The 20,049-nt window shown below is 48.7% G+C and overlaps 3 protein-coding genes across 7 annotated transcripts; 1 reads left to right on the plus strand and 2 right to left on the minus strand.

The window, feature by feature from the left end:
* Positions 1-392: 392 nt before the first annotated feature.
* On the plus strand, positions 393-9,373 carry OTUD3 (OTU deubiquitinase 3). Of its 3 annotated transcripts, none has more exons than XM_039367440.1 (8): positions 393-1,268; positions 3,464-3,612; positions 3,911-4,023; positions 4,613-4,735; positions 4,899-5,030; positions 5,283-5,379; positions 6,155-6,312; positions 6,452-6,944. In XM_039367440.1, exons 1-8 carry the CDS (start codon positions 877-879, stop codon positions 6,779-6,781), a joined length of 1,494 nt encoding a protein of 497 aa, XP_039223374.1. In that variant the 5' UTR covers positions 393-876; the 3' UTR covers positions 6,782-6,944. The 3 variants fall into 3 exon arrangements, with proteins under 3 accessions (XP_039223374.1, XP_039223376.1, XP_039223375.1); XM_039367441.1 differs by lacking the exon at positions 6,452-6,944 and adding an exon at positions 7,001-8,087 and having other exon boundaries at positions 405-1,268; XM_039367442.1 differs by lacking the exons at positions 6,155-6,312; positions 6,452-6,944 and adding an exon at positions 8,906-9,373 and having other exon boundaries at positions 395-1,268.
* LOC120319091 (group IIE secretory phospholipase A2-like) lies at positions 8,160-12,242 on the minus strand. Of its 2 annotated transcripts, XM_039367457.1 has the most exons (4): positions 10,047-12,242; positions 9,390-9,531; positions 8,847-8,953; positions 8,160-8,368 (listed from the first exon to the last, which is right to left on the minus strand). In XM_039367457.1, the coding sequence occupies exons 1-4, from the start codon at positions 10,090-10,092 to the stop codon at positions 8,193-8,195; spliced, it is 471 nt and encodes a 156-aa protein (XP_039223391.1). In that variant the 5' UTR covers positions 10,093-12,242; the 3' UTR covers positions 8,160-8,192. The 2 variants fall into 2 exon arrangements, with proteins under 2 accessions (XP_039223391.1, XP_039223390.1); XM_039367456.1 differs by having other exon boundaries at positions 9,390-12,242.
* A 5,787-nt stretch (positions 12,243-18,029) lies between these two features.
* Positions 18,030-20,016, minus strand: LOC120319096 (phospholipase A2 crotoxin basic subunit CBc). Of its 2 annotated transcripts, none has more exons than XM_039367476.1 (4): positions 19,884-20,016; positions 19,294-19,426; positions 18,531-18,631; positions 18,030-18,271 (listed from the first exon to the last, which is right to left on the minus strand). In XM_039367476.1, the coding sequence occupies exons 2-4, from the start codon at positions 19,395-19,397 to the stop codon at positions 18,129-18,131; spliced, it is 348 nt and encodes a 115-aa protein (XP_039223410.1). In that variant the 5' UTR covers positions 19,398-19,426; positions 19,884-20,016; the 3' UTR covers positions 18,030-18,128. The 2 variants fall into 2 exon arrangements, with proteins under 2 accessions (XP_039223410.1, XP_039223409.1); XM_039367475.1 differs by having other exon boundaries at positions 19,670-19,968.
* Between the last annotated feature and the right edge of the window lie 33 nt (positions 20,017-20,049).

Below are 20,049 nucleotides of genomic sequence, written 5' to 3' on the forward strand. Positions count from 1 at the left end.
ACAAGCCTCAAGAGCCGTTCCAAAACACAAGAATTCACAGAAAAGGGCTTGAAGTGAAGTGTGTTTTCAGCTCAGTAGGAAGAGAAAAACTAGATTTGGATCCTATTCACTTGAGAACCCATCCTGCCAGGGGACCTTAAGGCAGAGGAATCTCTCTTGTTTAAGTGCTGGGGGGGGGGGGATGTTGGACTAGAGACCTCCCAACTGGCATTCTGTTAACTGTAGCAATAGATCAATCTGGGCGTGTTGTTTGCTAAAAAAAATTTAATTACATTATCAAGTTTGATTTGGATATAGTAATTAAATGCAGTCCTCTGGTCCATCTCTAGTGTTGGAAAAGGTTAGATTAGGTAAGTGGTGAGAAAAGATTATCTTTAAACCAAACATGATAAGAGCTGAGGGGATTGAGCAAAGTGGCAAAAGGGGGCTTGAGTCAACAAATGATTGACCCTTGTAGAGGTGAGCAGGACTGCTCTGAACCGGCTGCCCAGTTACTGATTAACCCTGTTGCCCTTCTCCTGGGGTAGCGATGGCCAGAAGCCAACTCCAACACAACACCACAGAGTCATAAAAGAGCTGCTGCTGGGTGGTCTCTGCCCAGGCCTTCTCGAAAGCAGCTATCCCTGCCAGGGAGAAGGGGGGAGGTGCAGCCCCTCGCAAGGAGCCGCTGTGGAGATGGACAAAAGGAAGAGGGAAACTTGGGCTGTGCGAGATGTGTGTGCTACCCCCTCGATAGCCAGGCAGCTGTTTCTGAGTTGCCCCCTTTGACACTGGCAGAGGTCCCGGAAATCGCGGTTAACCGCTATTATGCAAAACGAACCCTTGTAGATCGGGAAAGCAAAGGGGAAAAAGATTGAAAACGGCCCTTTTTCTGCAATGGGCGGAGAGAAAGGAGAAGCCAGAGCATCCAGTAGGTGCAATTCGAGTCTTCCGCCACGTGGGCTCCCACTTCCTTTACCGCCTGATCCAGCCGCTCTGGCACTTTCCCTCTATAGGCTCCCACTTCCGTCGCGGGGCAGCGCAGGCGCAGTGGCGAGGGCCGCGCCGACGGGAGCGGCGGCGGCGGCGGCGATGTCCCGTAAACAGGCGGCGCGGGCGCGGCCCGGGAAGGCGGAGGTAGAGCGGAAGCGGGACGAGCGGGCGGCCCGGAGAGCGCTGGCCCGCGAGAGGCGCAACCGGGCCCAGGGCGAGGGTGAACCCGACGGCGGCGGCCTCAACGACCAGCTGCGAGCGCTCGGACTGCGCCTGCGCGAAGTGCCGGGCGACGGGTAAGCAAGCCAGGCCCCTTTCTCACGGTGGCTACGTGGCGCGGTTTTGACGTCATTGCTGGCGACCTACCGATTCGGGTTGTGAGGGCTTCCCTGCTGTAGCCCTTCCCACAACAATCCTGTGAGGTAGGCTGGGCTGGTGAGGGGGACGGTCTCACTTCTGCTCTGCTCTTCACTGAGGACTAAAGCCTTTGATTTTTATTGTATTTTATATTGTATTTTAATTTATAGTTTTTATTGATTTTTTCCTATACATACAGTAATAATTTTTCAGCCAACGTGCTGAGTTTACATTCGCTAATGCAGATTTAATTCCTAATCCTTTATTCTTTCCTCTAGCCGTTGATAAAATAAGTCTCAAGTTAGATAGTATCCTGTTTCTTCTTTTTCTTTCAGTCTCATAGTCAATCTGTCCATTTCTGCGCATTCTAGTATTTTTTTGATTATTTCTTCATCTGATGGTATTCCTTCGTTTTTCCAATTTTGTGCAAATATAATTCTTGCCACTCTTGTGACATGCAAAATCAAATATAAGCTTTGTTTGTTGGTCTTTTCTGACATTATTCCTAATAAAACAAGTTCAGGTTTAAAATCTACATGTTCTTCCAGCATCTTTTCTACCAGTTATGTATCTTTTTCCAATAATTCTTTATCACATGTCCACCAAACATGATAATTTGTGCCTGAATTATGTTTACATTTGCAACATCTATCTGACATATTTTTAAACATTTTTGCTAATCTTGCTGGTGGCAGGTGCCATCTATAGAACATTTTATATAAATTTTCTTTATAAGAAGTTGTCATTGTTAGTTTATAATTCCTTTCCATAAATTTTGCCGTTTTTCTAATTCTATATTATATCCAAAATTTTTCGCCCATCTTATCATTGTTTCTTTAACTTGTTCTCTTTCCATTTCCAAAGTTAACAGAAAATTATACATTTTCTTAATTAGTTTCTCATCCAAAGTTAACAATATCATATCGAACACAGTTTGTTCCTTCTAAAATCCATACAATTTAACATCTTTATCATATCTAGTTTACATCTGTAAATGTGCCCACCATGATAGGTTGATACCCTGATTTTCCATTTCCTGTTTAGATTTTAAATTCCCTTCTTGATTCACTTTTAATGTAATTTGCATCTCATCTTGAGTGGTGTTTATTTTCTCATGCTGCAACATTGTTTCAATGGATCCCTGGGTTGTTGCGCTAGGAGGTGTTCCAACAGAGGGTACAGAGGAAGTCTTTTTCATAATAAGTCTGGTGATGTTTGATGTACTCATTTTTCCAGCCAACTATCTTAGACTAAAATCCAAACTGTAAAAGGAGCCAACTACTTTAGGCTAAAGTCAATATCTCAAGGAGAGAAAACAAACAGAAACAAAATAGAGCAAGCAAAAAGGAAAAAAAGGGGGGGGGAACCAACGATCTTAGGCTAAAATCCAACCAAAAAGAATGAGCCAACTACTTTAGACCAAATCCAACTCCTCCAGTCGGGTCTCAGATGTAAAACGTTTGCTGTCTCCAAGTAATTCCTGTTTTAGCTATGTCCAGAGTCAACAAATATAGTAATGAAAAGTCTTTTCACTTGTAGACTCACACTTTGTTTACATCAGCTGTTGTCTCAAGGTCAGTTTCAGATTCTTTTATTATTTAGTGATAGTATAATATCTTCTTTCACCGCTAGATGTCCTCATGCACTGTTTTATCAATATCTAGTTTCAAAAAAATTGTTACAATTTTTTTCTTTTAAAGTTTTTTATATGTTGTTTACCCTTAAAAGTATACCTAAAAATTTTTTCTACCTCTTATAGATTAAGTATTATTTTTTTAAACCAATCTGAATTTCAGCTTTTTAAAAGTTCTTTTGTATTCCTGAAAGATCTTCCCCCCTTGTAGTTGCTCACCGCCTTTAAATCTTCTAGTCCTTCTGGGATCTTACTTTTTAGCTCTTCCCAGTCAGGGGATCAACATTTTTAAAGAAAGAGAAATGGCTCACCCATTTTCGAGGGTGAGGGAACGAGGGATGAGAGCGAAAGGTAGAATGCGTAAGGACAATCATAACAGAATGAAGCGAGGCAAAACACTGGCCAGTCCCCAGGCCAGGCTCTTCAAAGGCAGGGCCCACTAGGGCCAGGGCTGCTCCAGGGCCTCCTCAACCTCCCTGTTTTCCTTTCCCCCCCCCCCAGGAACTGCCTCTTCAGGGCCCTTGGAGACCAGCTGGAGGGCCACTCGCGGAACCACCTCAAGCACCGGCAGGACACCGTGGCCTACATGATCCAGCAGCGGGCAGACTTTGAGCCCTTCGTGGAGGACGACGTCCCCTTCGAGAAGCACAGTGGGTGTCCCCCACGGCTCCCCTTGACCAGCCGGCCCAGCCTTGCCCTGCTAGGCTTTGGATCCTTTAAGACCGACGGTGGCTTTTCCACCGTCCCCCGGGAGCCAGCTTGGTTTCCTTTCCAGGGGCCTCTGAGGAATTGGGGTGCCTTAGTGGGTCTCCCTCCCTCCCTCCCTTCCTTCCTATGGGGGCTGGGGTGTTCCGAGGCCCATTTTTTTCCCCTCCCAAACGGAGGCTCCTTTTCCCAGGTCTGCACACTCTCGTCCTTGAATTTTGCTTTTGTTTTTGTCTTTTCCAGTTGCCAATTTAGCCCAGCCGGGCACATTTGCCGGCAATGACGCCATCGTGGCCTTTGCGAGGAACAACCAAGTCAGCATCGTCATTCACCAGCAGAACGCCCCCCTCTGGCAGGTGGGTCTCCCAAGAAAAGCAGCCGTCCCAGCGGCAGGCCTGCCCAGCCGGCAGAGGCTCCCTGACGCCATCGCTTTGCCCTCGGGGCAGACCATTGGGTTGCCCCCCAAAATCCAAACTCAAGAAAGGCTTGGAGGCCTCAAGGAGGTTTCTGGAACCTTTGCCAGGGGCTCTTGAACTGTAATATTTAATAGGAGGGAAAGGGGAAATATTAAATGTGTGGCAGACATTGTCGGCACTGGAAATTAAATTCTATTATAAACTCCAGTTGGTTTTAAGCGGGTCGTGGCCACCTCTGCCTCCTAGCTCTGCTTGTTTGTCCCTTCCTCCCTCTTTTCCTTCCTTCCTTCTTTTCTCCCTTTCTCCATCCATCCATCCTTCTCTCCCCCCTTCCCTCCCCTTCCTTCCTTTCCTCCCTTTTCCTTCCTTCCATCCATCCTTCTCTTCCTCTCTTTCCTTCTAGTCCTTCCTTCCTTTCCTTCCTTCTTTCCTCCCTCCCTCCCTCCCCATTGGAAATTTGTCTGAACAACCTCCCCCTGCCCATGCAACCTTCTGGCCCCCATCTCAAGCGTCACTCTTCCTGTCGCAGATCCACGGGACGGACAAGAGCAGTGCCCGAGAGCTCCACATTGCGTATCGCTACGGCGAGCACTACGACAGCGTCCGAAAGATCAACGACAACTCGGTGGCTCCCGCTTGGCTGCAGACGGAGGTTGGCTGGCTGGCTGTTTGGGGCGAAAGTGTGTGTGCGTGGGGGGGGGGTTACAGCCCTCCAGAGCTGCCTGCTCAGGGTTGTTCAACTCTGCAGGCTCAGGGAGCCCATCTCCTCCCACACAAGCAAATCCACCCTCACCCCCCTTTGCCTTCTTGCCCAGATGCTGTACCCAAATGAAGCCAAAATCAAGGAGGGCCCCCGGGCGAAGGGGGAGGGGCAGCAGCCGAGAGAAGAGACTCGGGATGGAATGGAGGACGCCCTTCAGAAAGTCCGCAACGCCACCGGGTGCTCGGTGAGGGGGTTTCTCCCTCTTGTTTCGGTTAAGGCCCACTTGCCTCCCGGGGAGGCTGGTCCCTGACTTACGACTATCACTTAGTGAACATTCAGAGTTTGTTTATGTGTTTATACGGGTGGTCTTCAACTTGCAACCACAGTTGACCCAAAATTTATATTACTGAGCGAGGCATTTGGGGAACTGGGTTTACTGTGGCAGCCCAGAGACTTGCGATTTATTCAAGGCGTCCCTTTTTATTTCCCTTTTCAGGATGTTGATTTAATTGCTCAGGTCCTGGAGGCAGAAGACTACAGCATTGAGTCCTCCGTCTTTGCTGTTTTCCAGATGAAAGAGTTGGAAAAACTCCGTAAGTCCCTTCCTTCCTTCCTTCCTTCCTTCCTTCCTTCCTTCCTTCCTTCCTTCCTTCCTGGATAAGAATCATAAATGGAATATCAAAGAAAACTATAATATTGTAGAAAAAGCAGGGGGAAAAACCACAATAATTGAGAGAATATAACGGTAAATTCAGAAGGAGAACAGAGATTTTAAACATTTGAGCCCAGGAAAACTTTTATTGAAGCTGAGTAATGTTCTGTTGCAAAACCTTATCTTTACAGCGAGCAAGCATCCATCTGCTTGCCTGAAAAGCTGGTGTGCGTTTGTGGGTCTTTGTGCATGTATGTTTGCAAACGGATGCATGCCTCAATGGGAAGGAAGTCTTTGTGGCGTCTCGCGAACAATTCATCTTAAATCTCAGTTCAGACAAAGGGATTTCTTTAACCTTTTAGCCAACCTTTCCTCCCCAAAATCTCTAGCCAGACCTAACTCAGGAAGAGAAAAACCAAAACGGGCATACATTCACCCACCGGGACCAAAACGTCACCCTTTGTGCCAACGTTTTAAAAGCAGAAATATCCCCAACTTGATGCTAAAGGCACCATGAGCTTTTGGACATCCTGTTCAGAGACAGTTTAGTGTCCAGATTCACGGCTTGATTCTCGACACAACTTCGGGCGTCTCTGCCTCGGTTTTTTTCCCCGCGCGAAGGACGGCCGCTCTCCTGAGCTCGTCCTGGAGCCAGTGCCCAGGACGCCAGGCTGGCAGCGGAGTCCCCTGGCTGAGCACGGCCCTTCTCTTTGTAGACGCCGAGGAAAACCGGGCCACGAGGCCGAACCCGCAGCCCAGGCCGGCCCCGTGGGATGAGAAGGGAGGCCACGGCTGGGCTTCAGGCCGCCAGGAAGTCGGGAACAACAATAACCCCCACGGGAACCTCGTGGAAAGGAACCGCCCAGGTCAAAAGGTACCTGAAAGCAGAGAAGGCAGCTTCCCCCGCCCAGCCCTGCTGGCTCTTCGTCGCCCCTGCCGGGGGCCTGGGGGTTTCTCACCCACCTACCCACCCACCCCCTGATTCGTTCCCCTTCTCATTTCTCCCTCTGCAGCCCTCCTGCCCAGCTCTGATTCCTTTGCTCCGACCTTTGGCATTTTCTCCCCTTGGGTGGAGGAATCGCAGGCGTGGAAGGGACCTCGGAGGTCTTCTAGTCCAATTCCCCCCCCCCCCGCTACCCTTTACCAAATTCCCTTCTCATCCGAATCTTCGGGCCTTGGTAGCCTCTTTGCCATCAGCCAGAATCTGGAGGGTTGTCGCCTCCTCCCTCCACTTTGCCTCATGCTATTCCTGTCACCCTCTCATGGTCTGCCCTGACCGGCCTCCTTGTGTCTTTTGGACACAGCGACTCAGGCCGCAAAGAGCAAGTGTGTCATCTCTCTGAACACACAAACCCGGTCAGAGAGACACCGGCAGCCACGTGCAGGGACACAGCTGCTTCCTGCCCTCCTGCTTCTCCCGGCCTCTCCGGGCACCTGATCCCCACATCTCTGGGAGGAGTCTTCTCCCCCCCCCCCAAAGTTGGCTCTGGAAGGCCCCGGGCGGAGGCTGTCCATGGGCCGAGCTCCCCCCTCTTGTACCCACCCCTCTCCTCCTCTGACAGGGGTCCACCAAGCAGAAGAAGGAGCTTCAGCGGTTGGAGAAGAAGAAGCGGCAGGAGGAGCGGCACCGGCAGAAACTCCTGGCCGGCAAGGGCGGCCCCTTGGACAATAACGCCGTCGTCAGGGAGCCCGAGTCCCGGGTCACCCTGGTGAAGACTTTTGCGGCCCTCAGTATCTGATTCGGCCACGCTGGACGGCCTTCGCCTCTTTGAGAGAAGGGGAACCCCCAAAATGCACAAAGACCCCTCCCTTAGGCATGTCGATGGGGGCAGGATGAACGGTGGCTGGTTTGCCCGTTTGGCGACCCTCCCCCTACTCAAGCACCCCCCCCCACGTTCCTGGCAGGTTCCTTTCGTCCATGGGCGTAGGAAGAGTTGCTGGCCAGAGGGCTTTCCTGGATTGCTGTGGGGTTCGGTGTAAGACTGGGGTGGTCCTGCCCGGAGGTTCAAGGGGGCTGGTGGGGTCGGAGGGGCAGGAAAGGGGTCCCTTCCAATCCAACTCAGTTCTTTCAGTTGGTGAGCGGGGTGTGTGTGTGTGTGTGTGGCTTCACAAGAGGGGGGGCTGCTCCCTTGGTGGGGCCAAGTTGGGGGCAGAAGCCACCACTTGGGGGAGCTTTTTCCAGAAATATCCCCTCCCCTCTGCCCCCCCCCTCCCCCGCGATGGGCAGCTCTTCTGCGAAGCCCCCAGGATCTCAACCTTCGCTTTTTGGTTCATTTTGTAAGTTTATCCACATTGATGAAATAGCCGGTTGCTGTTTTCTCTTAAAGGACCCGTTTTCCTCCCAAGACGGCTCCTGCGTTGCTTTGTCTCCAGCTCCTTCCAAAATGTGTGTCAGTGGGATGCGTTGATAGGTGGGTCTCCTCCCCGGGAAGGTGGGGGGTGTTGCCCTGCTGTGGAAACACCTCAGTCCTCTGACAAGTTTGGGAAAGGAAGAAATTGGCGCTCCTGGGACGCAGGGGATGGAATGGCCGGGCCCCTCCGATCCCAGTCGTGGCCGTAGGGCGAGCACAGCTGTCGGTCCCCTTCGAGGGATGCTTCAAAAAGCATCCCCCAAATCATAAACACCCCTATTAAAGAATTCCTGGCCGAGTCCGTTGTAACTTTGAACCATTTTTTTATTGCTCACAAAAACACACTCCGGAGACGTGCAAGAGGAGGCCGTGCAGGGACGGGGCAGTTTCGGGGGGGCCAGCCTCAGCCCCCCTTCGTGGGGGCCCAGCAGGGGCAGACCCCCTGGCACGGCGGTGTGGGTCCTTCGCACAGGCGGTTACGGTAGCCGATGTACTGGTCTTGAAACTTCGAGTGGCGGAAGCAAAGGGCTGCAGCTTTGTCACACTCACAGGTTTCCCTCCGGCATTCAGTTTCCCCACCTGGAGAGGAGAGGGGTCCATGGGGGGGGGTGTTTCCTCGCCTGGTTTTGATCTGTGGCCCTCCTAAACCGGGAGCCCCTCCCACACAACTGGAACCTTCTCCAAATTTGGAGAGGTGGTTCTCAAACAGCATCCCTGGGAGAAACACTTCATCGAAAAGAAATCAGAGGTGAAAATGTTCCTCCCTTAATGACCGGTTGCTTAGGGACGGTTAGAAGTTACAATGGATCCCCCCCAAAAGGGACTTGTGACCCAGATTCAAACTCCTGATGCCTGCCCTCTCCCTGGCCACGTTTTAAGACAGTATTTTACCCCCTCGGTGAAATAGGGGATATAAAATAGCTGATCTTCCCGGCCCCCTCCAATCGAGTGGACTTCAAACCCCAGCATCCCCAGCCAGCCTGGCTTTCGCAGGGGATTCTGGGAGCTTTTCACTGTTACCCAAATTTGCGCTGACATGGTTTGTGTTCCTACGTACCGCAAGTGACGGTGTCTTTCCTGACCGAGTAGAAATATTTCTCCATTTTGGGTTTGCAGTGGCGCCGCGACAGGGCCTGATAGCAGCAGTCATGAACTTGGCAACACCTGGAAGCAAAGAACAGAGCCACAATTGTGCGGCCAAGGTAACAACATCACTGTGTCCGTCTCGGCATCCGGGGCCATTGGGCGCCTGCCTGGGACAATATTTTGAAAGCAAACTCTGAAAACGTGAGTGAAGGCCGGGTGGCTTTGTGGCTTTCACAGGGAATAAGCAGTTTAAGGTCACATTGGGAGCCGGGGCCTCCTGGCCCGTGTCTGGTTCTTGAATTTTATCCCCTGTAACTTTGAACGGTCACTAATGGACAGTTGTAAACTGAGGACTGCCTGCCACCCAAACGATGCCCACCAGACGCGAAAGAGAGCGGAGGTGCCCTCAGGAATGAAGGGGGGCTCTGGAGGAGCTCCTTAGATCCACAGGCGCCCCTTCAGCTGAGGAGAAGCCGGGACCTCTCCCAGGTCACCCGAGGCCCCGCCCCCTCACCAATCGGTGGCGTCCACCGGCTGCCTGGAACCGCCCAGCCCGCAGTAGCAGCCGTAGCCGTTGTAAATCAGGGGGTGTCTTCCGGTCAAGTGCTCGATGATGTGGCCAAACTGGATCAAATTGGCGCTGGCAAAGACTAGAACTGGAAGGGAGACCAAGAGGGTAGCCATCGCCTCTGAAGGAAGGGACCTCGGAGGTCTTCTATTCCAACCCCCCCTGCTCAAGCAGGAGAGGGAGCAAAATTGTGCAGCTCTTGGATTACATGAGGCTGGGCTGTGTCGGGACTCCTGGGTGCTCTCTGGGCTGGGTTGTGTTGTGGCAGATGTTTCATCAGCAAACGAGGTAGCATTGCTGATGACGTTACCTGGCTGGGTCATGAAACGTCTGCACGGAAATCACCAAGCCCAAAGAGCAACCAGGACCCCCCAATTCCATCCTGAGCTATAAATATTTTTTTATTGATCTGTAAAACTCCAAACACACTTCTTCCTCTTGGCAATTCTTCTTAATCTGGGCTGTTGGAATAATATTCCCTGAACAAATGGAGTTAACCCCTAGATCTGGAAAATGTTCCCCTTCTTTGCCTCCGCTGGTTTTGCCTCGTCCTTTCCTTCGTCCACCCCTTCCCTCTCCGCCATCTTTAAGGCGAGGACCTACCGCAGAGGAGAAGGACGGGGCTGCTGCCTCCAAGCGGACAGGCCATCCTGAAGAGGCTGCGGTGTCTTCCTCCTTTCCTGGATGGAACAGCAAATCGGACAAGAAACTGTACAGTCCTTGGGTTGGGAGGGACCCTGGAGGTCTTCTAGTCCAGCCCCCTCCAGCTGATTAACTCCACTTCCCAGAATTCCAGAGGAAGCCCAACCAGTGGAGGCTTACAGGGCAATGGAGTTGTAGTCCACCCCAGCTTGCGGTGGCTCTGCCTTCAGCGCTGAACAAAATGCTATGAGCGTCACAAGTCAGCCCAAGAGTTGTTGTTTTTTACGTGACAGCTAGAAAAGTTCAAACTTCGTCAGAGCAGGTCCGGATCTGTCAACCTCGGATCAAAAGGAGGGGAAAAGAAACAACTCATCCGGGGAGGCCTACAGGCATCATCGAGGTGTTTTCAGAGGGTGTGTACAAAATCAAGACGGTCAGCCAGGCCCACCTTCTCCCCAGTCCTTCCATAAAGCTCCAGGGCGACAAATGACGCGCAGTCTCCAAGTCAGCAACCCGGAGAGGCTGATGCTAGGAGAAGCAACACCCTTTTGTCACTCGATTTATGGTGGATCCAATTTGTGGTGAACCTTTGAGTGGTGGATCCATAGAGATGGAAGGATCCCCCGAGGAAGTTCAGCCACTGTCCTGGATCCTGAAGGTCAACCTAGTCATAAGTGTGGTTCGGAAATTACGTAGCCCAGCAAAGGACCACAAAGCCCATCCAAATCACTCTCTTCAACAAGCCAGAAAACCAAGCAGGCACACCCACAGCTTTTAATAGTACGGCCTGAGACCGTCTAAATGAACGGTTGTTTAAGTCGAGGATTCCCTGTATTTAATCCTGCTGATTGCAACCTGGATCTTAATTTTTTAATCCAAATTTGGATTAATCCAAATTTAATCCAGTTTAGTTCTTGTGGATGTGGAATATAACTTCTTGACCATCTTGTTTGTCGGTTCGTTTTTCTACCTCAACGCCGCCATCTTGTTTTCTCTGAGTCTTTTCTTCTTCTTCGCCTTAAATAGCTGATCTATTTCTCCAATCGGTCTCCATCAGTCCTTTCCTCGCGTCTCTGTTACCTTCTTCTGAATCCGTATTCATCTGCCCACGTTCTGCTAGAAATGGGGTGCCCAGAGAATCCCACAGGGCTTTGTTTGTGCTCTGCCCACCTCAGAGGACAAGGAAACATGTCCGCTCTCCTCGGTAGCCAGCCCAGCTTCCTAAGTCGCCCCCTTGACCACAGAGAGCCCTTCCAGAGCTCAGCACACTTGAGGACTGGGATGGTGTCAAGTATCCGCCCGACAGCACAGCGGGGTGAAAGTTCAAAGGAAGCACTTGAAGGAAGAATCAAGAAGATAAGGAGATGTTTGCCCAATCCTTGTCCTCAAAGGATCTTTTGATGGCTTCTCAGCCCCTGGCAAAATTCCAAGCTGGTGGAACTGGGGAAACTGGTCCGTGGCTCCAATCTGACCTGGGGCAGAGGCAGAGCTGCAGGTGAGGTCAGCTGACCCGGCCTCTCCCAAAGGCCATGAAAACTTTGCCCACTGGACATGAATTTTCCCCTTGGTTGACCTCAGTGCTGTGACGGCATCTTCCCTTTGCTCTCTCTGTCTTTCTGGAGACTTGTGGGGGGGAGGCTAGTCATTGAGGCACTTGTGGTGCCCCTACAACAAAGTCTAGCACATCGCCCTTTACGTTCTTCCTAAGAAAACATATTTGTGGGATCACTCAGGACTTTGGAAAGATGGACAGCGACTTCCGGACTCGGTTTCCCTTTTGGCGGGCTCTCCAGGGTGCGTTTGTAGTTTCTCCACCAGGCTTAGCTTACACACAGGTGGTCCTCGCCTTACGACTGCATTTGAGCCCAAGATTTCTATTACTAAGCGAGACATGTATTAAGTGAGTTTTGCCTCATTTTACGACTCTTTTTGTGGCAGTTGTTAAGCGAATCACTGCAGTTGATAAGTTAGTAACCTGGTTGTGAGGTGAATCTGGCTTCCCTGTTTGCTTTCCTTGTGAGAAGGTCGCGAAAGGGGATCACAGGACCCCAGGACACTGCGACCGTCATAAGTGTGAGTCAGTTGCCAAGTGTCTGAATTTTGATCAGGTGATGCTGCAATGGTCGTTAAGTGAGAAAAACGGTCGTAAGTCACTCTTTTCACTGTAACTTCAGACGTTCACTAAGTGAAATGCAAGCCGAGTCCTAGCTACCGTTTGGTCTCCAAAGGAGGCAGACTCGGCCGTCCGCCTTCCGGTCCTTCTCCCAGCCAGCCAGAAATGGGGGTGTCCTGTGTCCACACCCCAGGAAGCTGTTTTAAGCAGCCAACAAGAAGCAAACACAACGCTCTCTCTCTCTCTCTCTCTCGGCCTGTGTGATGCCGGCGGTGCCAGCAATTGCTTGTGTGTGTGTTTATTTTGCACGCCCTCTCTTAACCGTGGAATCAGCCTGGAATAAAAACAAAGGAAAAAATGCTGGAATAAGTGTTAAAAACCGCAGTATAAACAAAAGAGCTGCTGTGCAGGTTGTGCGGTTTTGCCTGATAAAAAAATATAGGAAACCAGAAGTTGCCTTTAAGCTTTACGTATTTATTCAGCTGAACAAAGGCCCATTAACCGCACCGTCTGACTTTCCCAAGGCCTCCTCAAGACAATGGGATCAGCTTTCTGAGCTGAACTACCTGCAGGGAGAGCGGTGCTTCCACTCCCTGACCCAATGAGACCATGGCACAGCCAGCTAGCCTTCCTCCCTGTCTCAGAAAGCTGCTGCGTCTGTATGCAGGTCCCTGTCCGCATCCTCTAGTCCTCAGTTAAATTCGGCAGGCCGGTAAACACTACAGTTAATAGTTTGCACACAGTCATGATCTCCATCCTGTTCCAGTTGGGGAAGAGAGGTTGCTGGATTGAACCTGCCTGCACTTGATACGAACTGGTGGGTTCTCAAGGGGAGCAATCAGATACTGCTCCAGACGGGGGGCTGTAAGCCAATGGCCCCCCTTGGAGGCTAACAAGTCCTGGATGGAATGAGGTGTTTCCACTGTGATAGGAGCCCCAAAAGTTAATTGTTCAGCAGCCTCCAAAAGGAGAACGGCAGCTGCTGCAGCCCAAAGGCATGCCGGCCATCTTTGAGCAATAATAACAACAACAACAATAATAAAGTTGGAAGGGACCTTGGAGATCATCAAGTCCAACCCCCTGCTCAGACAGGAAACCCTATACCATTTCGGAGAAATGGCTGTCCAGTTTCTTCTTAAAAACTTTCAGTGTGGGAGCATTCACCGCTTCTGGAGGCAGGTTGTTCCACTGGTTAATTGTTCTCACTGCCAGGAAGTTTCTCCTTAGTTCTAGGTTGCTTCTCTCCTTGATCAGTTTCCATCCGTTGCTTCTTGTCCTGCCTTCAGGCGCTTTAGAGAATAGCTTGACTCCCTCTTCTTTGGGGCAGCCCTTGAGATATTGGAACACGGCTATCCTATCCCCCCTCGTCCTTCTCTTCATTAAACTAGACATACCCAATTTCAGCAACCGTTCCTTATATGTTTTAGCCTCCAGTCCCCTGATCATCTCTGTTGCTCTTCTCTTTTTCTAGAGTCTCAACATCTTTTTTATATCGTGGTGACCAAAACTGGATGCAGTATTCCAACTGTGGCCTTACCAAAAAATTGTAAAGTGGTATTAATACTTCACGTGATCTATCCTTCTGTTTATGCAGCCTAGCATTGTGTTGGCTTTTTTGGCAGCTGCAGCACACTGCTGGCTCATATTTAAATGATTGTCCACTAGGACTCCGAGATCCCTATCACAGTTACTACTATTGAGCAAGGTACCCCCTATACTATATCTGTACATTTGGTTTTTCTTGCCTAAATGTAGAACCTTAATTTTTTCACCATTGAATTTCATTTTGTTAGATAGCTAGCGCCCAGTGTTCAAGTCTGTCCAGATCCTCCTGTATCCTAAGCCTGTCTTCTGGAGTGTTGGCTATTCCTGCCAGCTTAGTGTCATGTGCAAATTTGATGATTGCCCCATCTGTCCCCTTGTCCAAATCGTTGAGGAAGATGTTGAAGAGCACTGGGCCCAGAACGGAGCCCTGGGGCACCCCTCTACACACTTCCCTCCATGTAGATGCGGATCAGGTTGTTTGGAGAAACAGGCCACTGGGTGAGACCAAGCACCACTGACCTTTGGCTAAGATCAGTATCATGCCTAGGCCTGGTCAACAGCGGGAAATATATATAAGGAGCAACCACAAACCTCAGAGCAACCACAAGTTCAACACTCACAAGCATGAGAGTACATGGTTAGTCCCTCTTGCTTTCTAAACACCCCCAGACATTGGCAGGCAGTTGCAAACCCTTCCACTCAGCTCTGGTCAACGGCGGGAAATGATTCAAGGAAACAATCACACTTTTACACACACACACACACAAACACACCTGTAGGCAAGCCTCTGCAACAAAGCAATGTGTATCTTACATTATCTTCAGCCCTCCTGAGCATGTAGGAACGAAGTAAAAGGCAACCAAAAAGAAGAAAAAACGGGTTCCTGTTAAAAACCACAGTGAAGAGTCAAGAAAGGGGGCACCTCCAGGAAATCCCAGAGCGTGCTTGGCGCCTTCCCCTTTCCTGAGCCTCCCTAGGACCAAGCAGCTCTCCTGGAAGCCTGGCTCGCCAAAAATGCTGTGCAGCTTCTGAGGTTTTGCTTAATAAAAACATACAGGAAGTTGCCTTTAAGCTTTACGTTTTTATTCAGCTGAACAAAGACGGGCTCCTCTAAAAGAGAGAAGCCCCGAATGACAAGAAATCCTTGTATTTATTCTTTCTCATTACATAAGCAATCCACCCAGCAAAGATAAAGATTTCATCCAGTAAGTCTGGCACACTGTAGCTAAGAAGGGAGTGAGCAGAAGTAGCTAAAAATGTTCCCTTTCGGATGTTTCCCTAAAGACATTGTACGTTCCTGGGTGGGTTAGGACATGGGGTGTTTTCCTTGTTCCTGGGTGGGTTAGGACATGGGGCTAACCTTGTACTCTCATGCTTGTGAGTGTTGAACTTGTGGTTGACTCTGCAAGGGCCCAAAGACGGCAGGGCCATCTGCACATATTCACATACTTCCTATGCTGTCTCCTAATTCGGGTCAACACAGCCTCTGGCAGGAAAACTTTTAATGGAGAGTAAGAGTTCTTCTGATGCAGAGATTCACACCCTGCCCATCAGCCACTCCTACTCTTCTGGCGGTGGCATGAAAAGTGATCGGGTCCTCGCCTCCTCTAGTAAAGTCTTCCTCCCCCCCCCCCCACTGCAAAAATGTTTTGTGCAAGAGAAGATTTGTCATGCAAAGGGGTTCCATGAGGACTAGAATCTTAAATGGCTTTTTTATATTTTTTTATTTTTTATTTTTAATTTTTTTTATTAAGTACAAAGAAAAAAAAAAGAATTAAAAACATTGAACATGGTAAATCGTCTTGACTGGCATCTCAGTCCATATTGTACATTAATTACATATAATATACCTATATATAACTATACATTTCTAGTCTCTATCTCAGTTTATCTCTTTACTGTGACCTCCATTTTTCTTTCCCTCTGATAAATATACATCAATATGATAAATCTTCAGAGACAATGGAAACTAATAGAAAAAAAATACAGATGGTGAGAGTCAGAAAGAGATAACATTAAGGAAGTAAGATAACCATATAGGCAAAAATAGCTGGGTCTGAGAAAGGAAGAGGAAAGTCATAAAATAGATAAATAGTTTTTTTAAGGAAATGGCTAGCCAAGAAGTATAGGAAAGTAGGAAACCAGGCCAAATAAGATAAGAAGAGAATGATGAATTGAAATGATGAATTGAATTGAAAAGCAGGAAAAGAACTTATTGTTTAATGGGGGCATAAATATATTTGAGTTTAAAAATAACCATAAGAAAATAATTTTTCTTATTGTATAAGTGAATATGATTTAGTGTGTTATCAGGAAATGTGTATAGGCAGACGGAAAGAGTGTAACCTCATACTACCTCAGCCAATGGGGAAAGAGGAGGGCTGTAGCGGCCGGTGATAGGGATGAATAAAAGAAGGAGATATTTTGGGTTAAAACTTTGGAGAGAACCAAGCTTTGAAAGCTTCTCTCCCCGCTTATTGCAATAAACGAAACAAAAGGCCTTCACTGTGTCTTGGCTGGTTATTGGTTAGGCGAGCTTGCCTCTGGTCACGAAGGAAAGTAGCCAGGAGCACATAACACCTCCATCTATAAAATTTATTCCATATTTGATAAAATTCTGTTTCTTCTTGATATTTTTAATCTTTTTATTATCCTATCTAGTTCTGCGCAATACATAATTTTCTTTATTCGTGCTTCCCCACTCGGTACTTCCACTGCTTTCCACTTTTGAGCAAATAGTATCCTTGCTGCTGTGACCACATGGATAATTAAATATGTGTCTTCTTTATTTACATTTTTCTCTAGTATTCCTAATAGTAATGTCTCCGGTTTAGAATGTTTTGCCTAGTCATTTCTACTGCCCATTCCCAGACCATACGTCAATACACCTGTGCTTCTCTACAAGTCCACCATACATGAAAAAAAGATTCCCTTTTCTTTTTTACATTTCCAACACATAGATGAATATCCATTATACATTTTGGCTAATCTGGCCGGAGGGAGATGCCATCTGTAAACCATCTTATACAGGTTTTCTTTATAAGATGTCGCCACTGTGATTTTGTTATTTCGCTCCCATACTTGCTGCCATTGATCCATGTTTATATTATATCCTAGATCTATTGCCCATGTCACCATTGTTTCTTTAATCTGCTCCTCATATAGCTTATGTTCCAACAGGCGTTTACAAATATTCTTTATTTGTTTTTTCTCCGGGCCTAGCAGTATTTTATCTAACCCTGTATCTTGTCTGTTAATTCCCCATTTTTGCTTATCCTTCATGTATCTTGCTTGTATCTGGAGATAAGACCACCACTCCATGTCTATTCCTTGTTGTTTTAGCTCTTGTTTTTTTTTTTTAAATAACCTTCTTCTGTCAAGATGTCTTTATATATAATAGCTTTATCTGTCCTGTACAAATTGGGGTACGTGACTGCCTCCAATGGCGATAGCCAAGCCGGCATCTTTGTGTAATATTGATGTTTAACTATATTCCAGCTTTTTATTAATTCTTGCCGAACCTTATGTCTTAAAAAATATTGGTGGTTTCTGCTTTGCCCCATCCATATGTGAGCATGCCAGCCCTGCTGGAGGTCATAACCTTCTAAATGTAAACATCTTTTATTTTCTAAGGTTATCCAGTCTCTAATCCATGCTAGGGCCGCTGCTTGGTAATATAGCTCCCAATCTGGGAAACCTAAACCTCCCCTCTCTTTGGCATCCTGTAATGCCTTTAATTTTATTCTTGCCTTCTTACCGGACCACACAAATTCTAAGGTTAATTTATTCAACTCCTTGAAAACTTTCTTGTCTAATTGAATTGGAATATTCTGAAACAGGAATATCATTTTAGGTAAGATGTTCATTTTCACTGTGGCAATTCTCTTGAGTAATGAAAGATGTAAATTTTCCCAGTGGTCTAAATCTACTTTTATATTCTTGACTAATTTGCCATAATTGTCTTCTTTAATTGATGAGCAGCAAGCTGAAATAACTATCCCTAAATATTTTAAATGGCTTTTTTAAAGCTGCTCTGGGGCAGAGCTTCTTCGTGTCTCTGTTTCGGTCCCCAGGTTTTCAACTTGACTCTGTATCCTAGCTCAGTGGAAGGAATCCTCTCTAATTCCTTTATTCAGAACCTTGGGGACTATAATGTTAATTTTCTGAAGTTCCCAAATTGACAACAGGGAAGCAGGAAATCTTGATTGGGCAGCTGGATAGGCAGGTTTCGTATCTTGTGTTTGCATTGGACACAAAGATGCGTAATAAGAGAGACTGCAAGCCGATGGAGTGCAAAGCTGGCACCTGTTTATTAGTCAGTATTGCATTCAGAATAACACAACTACTTTGTGTAATTTGAGGGGTTTTTCCCGGCCTGCAGAGACTTAGCATGTCTCTGAAGACCCCCTGCAACGAGAGTCCGGGTAAAACATATATCCATACTTGTACGTGCTCAGACTCCTTCTGAGGCATTCTGCGGCGACTCTGTCGCACTCACAAATCTGTTCCTCGCACCAGGTGCCCTTTCCTGCAGGCAGAGGAAACCCTGGTTAATCCTGCCCACCCTCTTGGACAGCTCAGCCTAGGGCTGCAAATCCTGGCCTGGCCACCAGAGGGCAGCCGAGATGCAAGGAATCCTGATTGCGGCCCCCTGGTGGACAGGAGTTTTGCACCCCAGAGCAGCTTACGGGAAGGCACCGCAGGCTGCCCAGAGATGATGAAAGGATCCGCCCCAGCTTGGTTCTGGCTCGGGGAGCATTTGAACCCGGGTCTGCGCATCCACTCACCGCAGGTGATATATCCACTCTTCAAGCTGTAGGGATAGATGTCCCATTTGGTGTTGCACTTGGCCAGTTTTCCGTAACAGCAGTCATGCACAAAGCAGCAGCTGGAGGGAGAGAGGGAGGGGGCGGGGGAAAAATTAGCCAAAAGAGGGTCCCCCGTCCAGCAATGGGGGTGAGGCGCTGGCACCCCAAGATTGGAAAACGAACCAAGAAGCCATGTGATATCATTTGCAATGGAGATATTTTGCAGAGGCAAAATAGTGTTTTTCTGTGTTTGTTGTGTTTGTGTGTATGTGTGTGTGTCCGTGTGTGCCTTCTCCAAGCTGGATCCTTTCCAACATCTGGAGCTGTGACAAACCCTGGATGGCGACTGAGGACAATGGGAGCTGTTCTGGGGGCTGAGGAAGGGGCTCTTCCACGTACAGATGGTCCTCGTCTTACAGCCACAGTTGAGCCCATTGCTGAGCAAGACAGTCGCTAAGTGAGTTTCGCCCCCTTTTTATGACCTTTCTAGCCACTGCGGTTCTTAACTTAGCAGTGCAGTTCTGAGGGGAATCCGCCTTCTTCCCCCTTGATTTTGCTCATCCAGAGGTCGCAAAAGGGGGATCACGTGAGCTTGGGACACTGTGACCCTCATAAATATGAGCCAGTTGCCGAGTGTCTGAATTTATTTCAGCCTCCCCCCCCCCCCATGAAGGGAAGAAGGCTTCCTCAGGGCCCTGCTGGAGGGATTCCACCTTCTGTTCATTGGGCATTACGGACTTACCGGTCAGTGGCGTCCTTTGGCCGGCCTCGGCCCCCCCAGCCACAGTAGCAGCCGTAAAAGGCATAGAAGGGAATAGCGTTTTTCCTTGTCTCAAACTTGATCATCTTGTTGAATTGCAGCAGGTGCCCCTCGACTGGAAAAAGACAGACAGTTTCAGCCTCCCTCGGCTTCTTGGTAGAGTTAATGGCAGATGCTGGCAGGCCTCGCTTAACGACCACAGCAAAGCAAGATGTGGTGACAGGATGCCTCGCTTAACGGTGAATTATCCTGTCCTGATATAGGTCACTAAAGTCAAAGACAACCTGTAACGCCTCCATTTTACCTTCTGCAAAGAGAACAGAATTAGCTGCTCATTTTACTGTTTTGCTTCACTCACCGCCCACCAGCAACACGGCCACTATCCAGAGAGCCCTCATCCTCCTCAATCCAGACCTGGGAATCAGCAGACCCTGTTAATCGCCTCCGCTGGTGAAAAGTCTGGAAAATGGCCCTTAGAACGGTCACTAAACAAACGGTTGTAAATCAAGGATAACCTGTAGGCAAGGATCAGAAGGAGAAGCCAGGCAGGGGAAAATGGCAAAGATTCACACCTGACAGGCTCCCTCTGCTCCTCTGCCCCCTGAAGACACAGCTGGCACCTTTTATGTAGTAGGGGAGGGACTTCCCCAGTCCTCCTGGCAGGTGATCCTCGCTGTCACCTGGCGGGCCATCTTCAGAAACCTCTCCACGTGGTTTCCCTTCCCGTCTCCAAGCGAG

The sequence above is a fragment of the Crotalus tigris genome, unplaced genomic scaffold, assembly GCF_016545835.1.
Source record: "Crotalus tigris isolate CLP2741 ecotype Arizona unplaced genomic scaffold, ASM1654583v1 scf7180000020588.15403103151:6194809, whole genome shotgun sequence".
Lineage (NCBI taxonomy): Eukaryota > Metazoa > Chordata > Lepidosauria > Squamata > Viperidae > Crotalus > Crotalus tigris.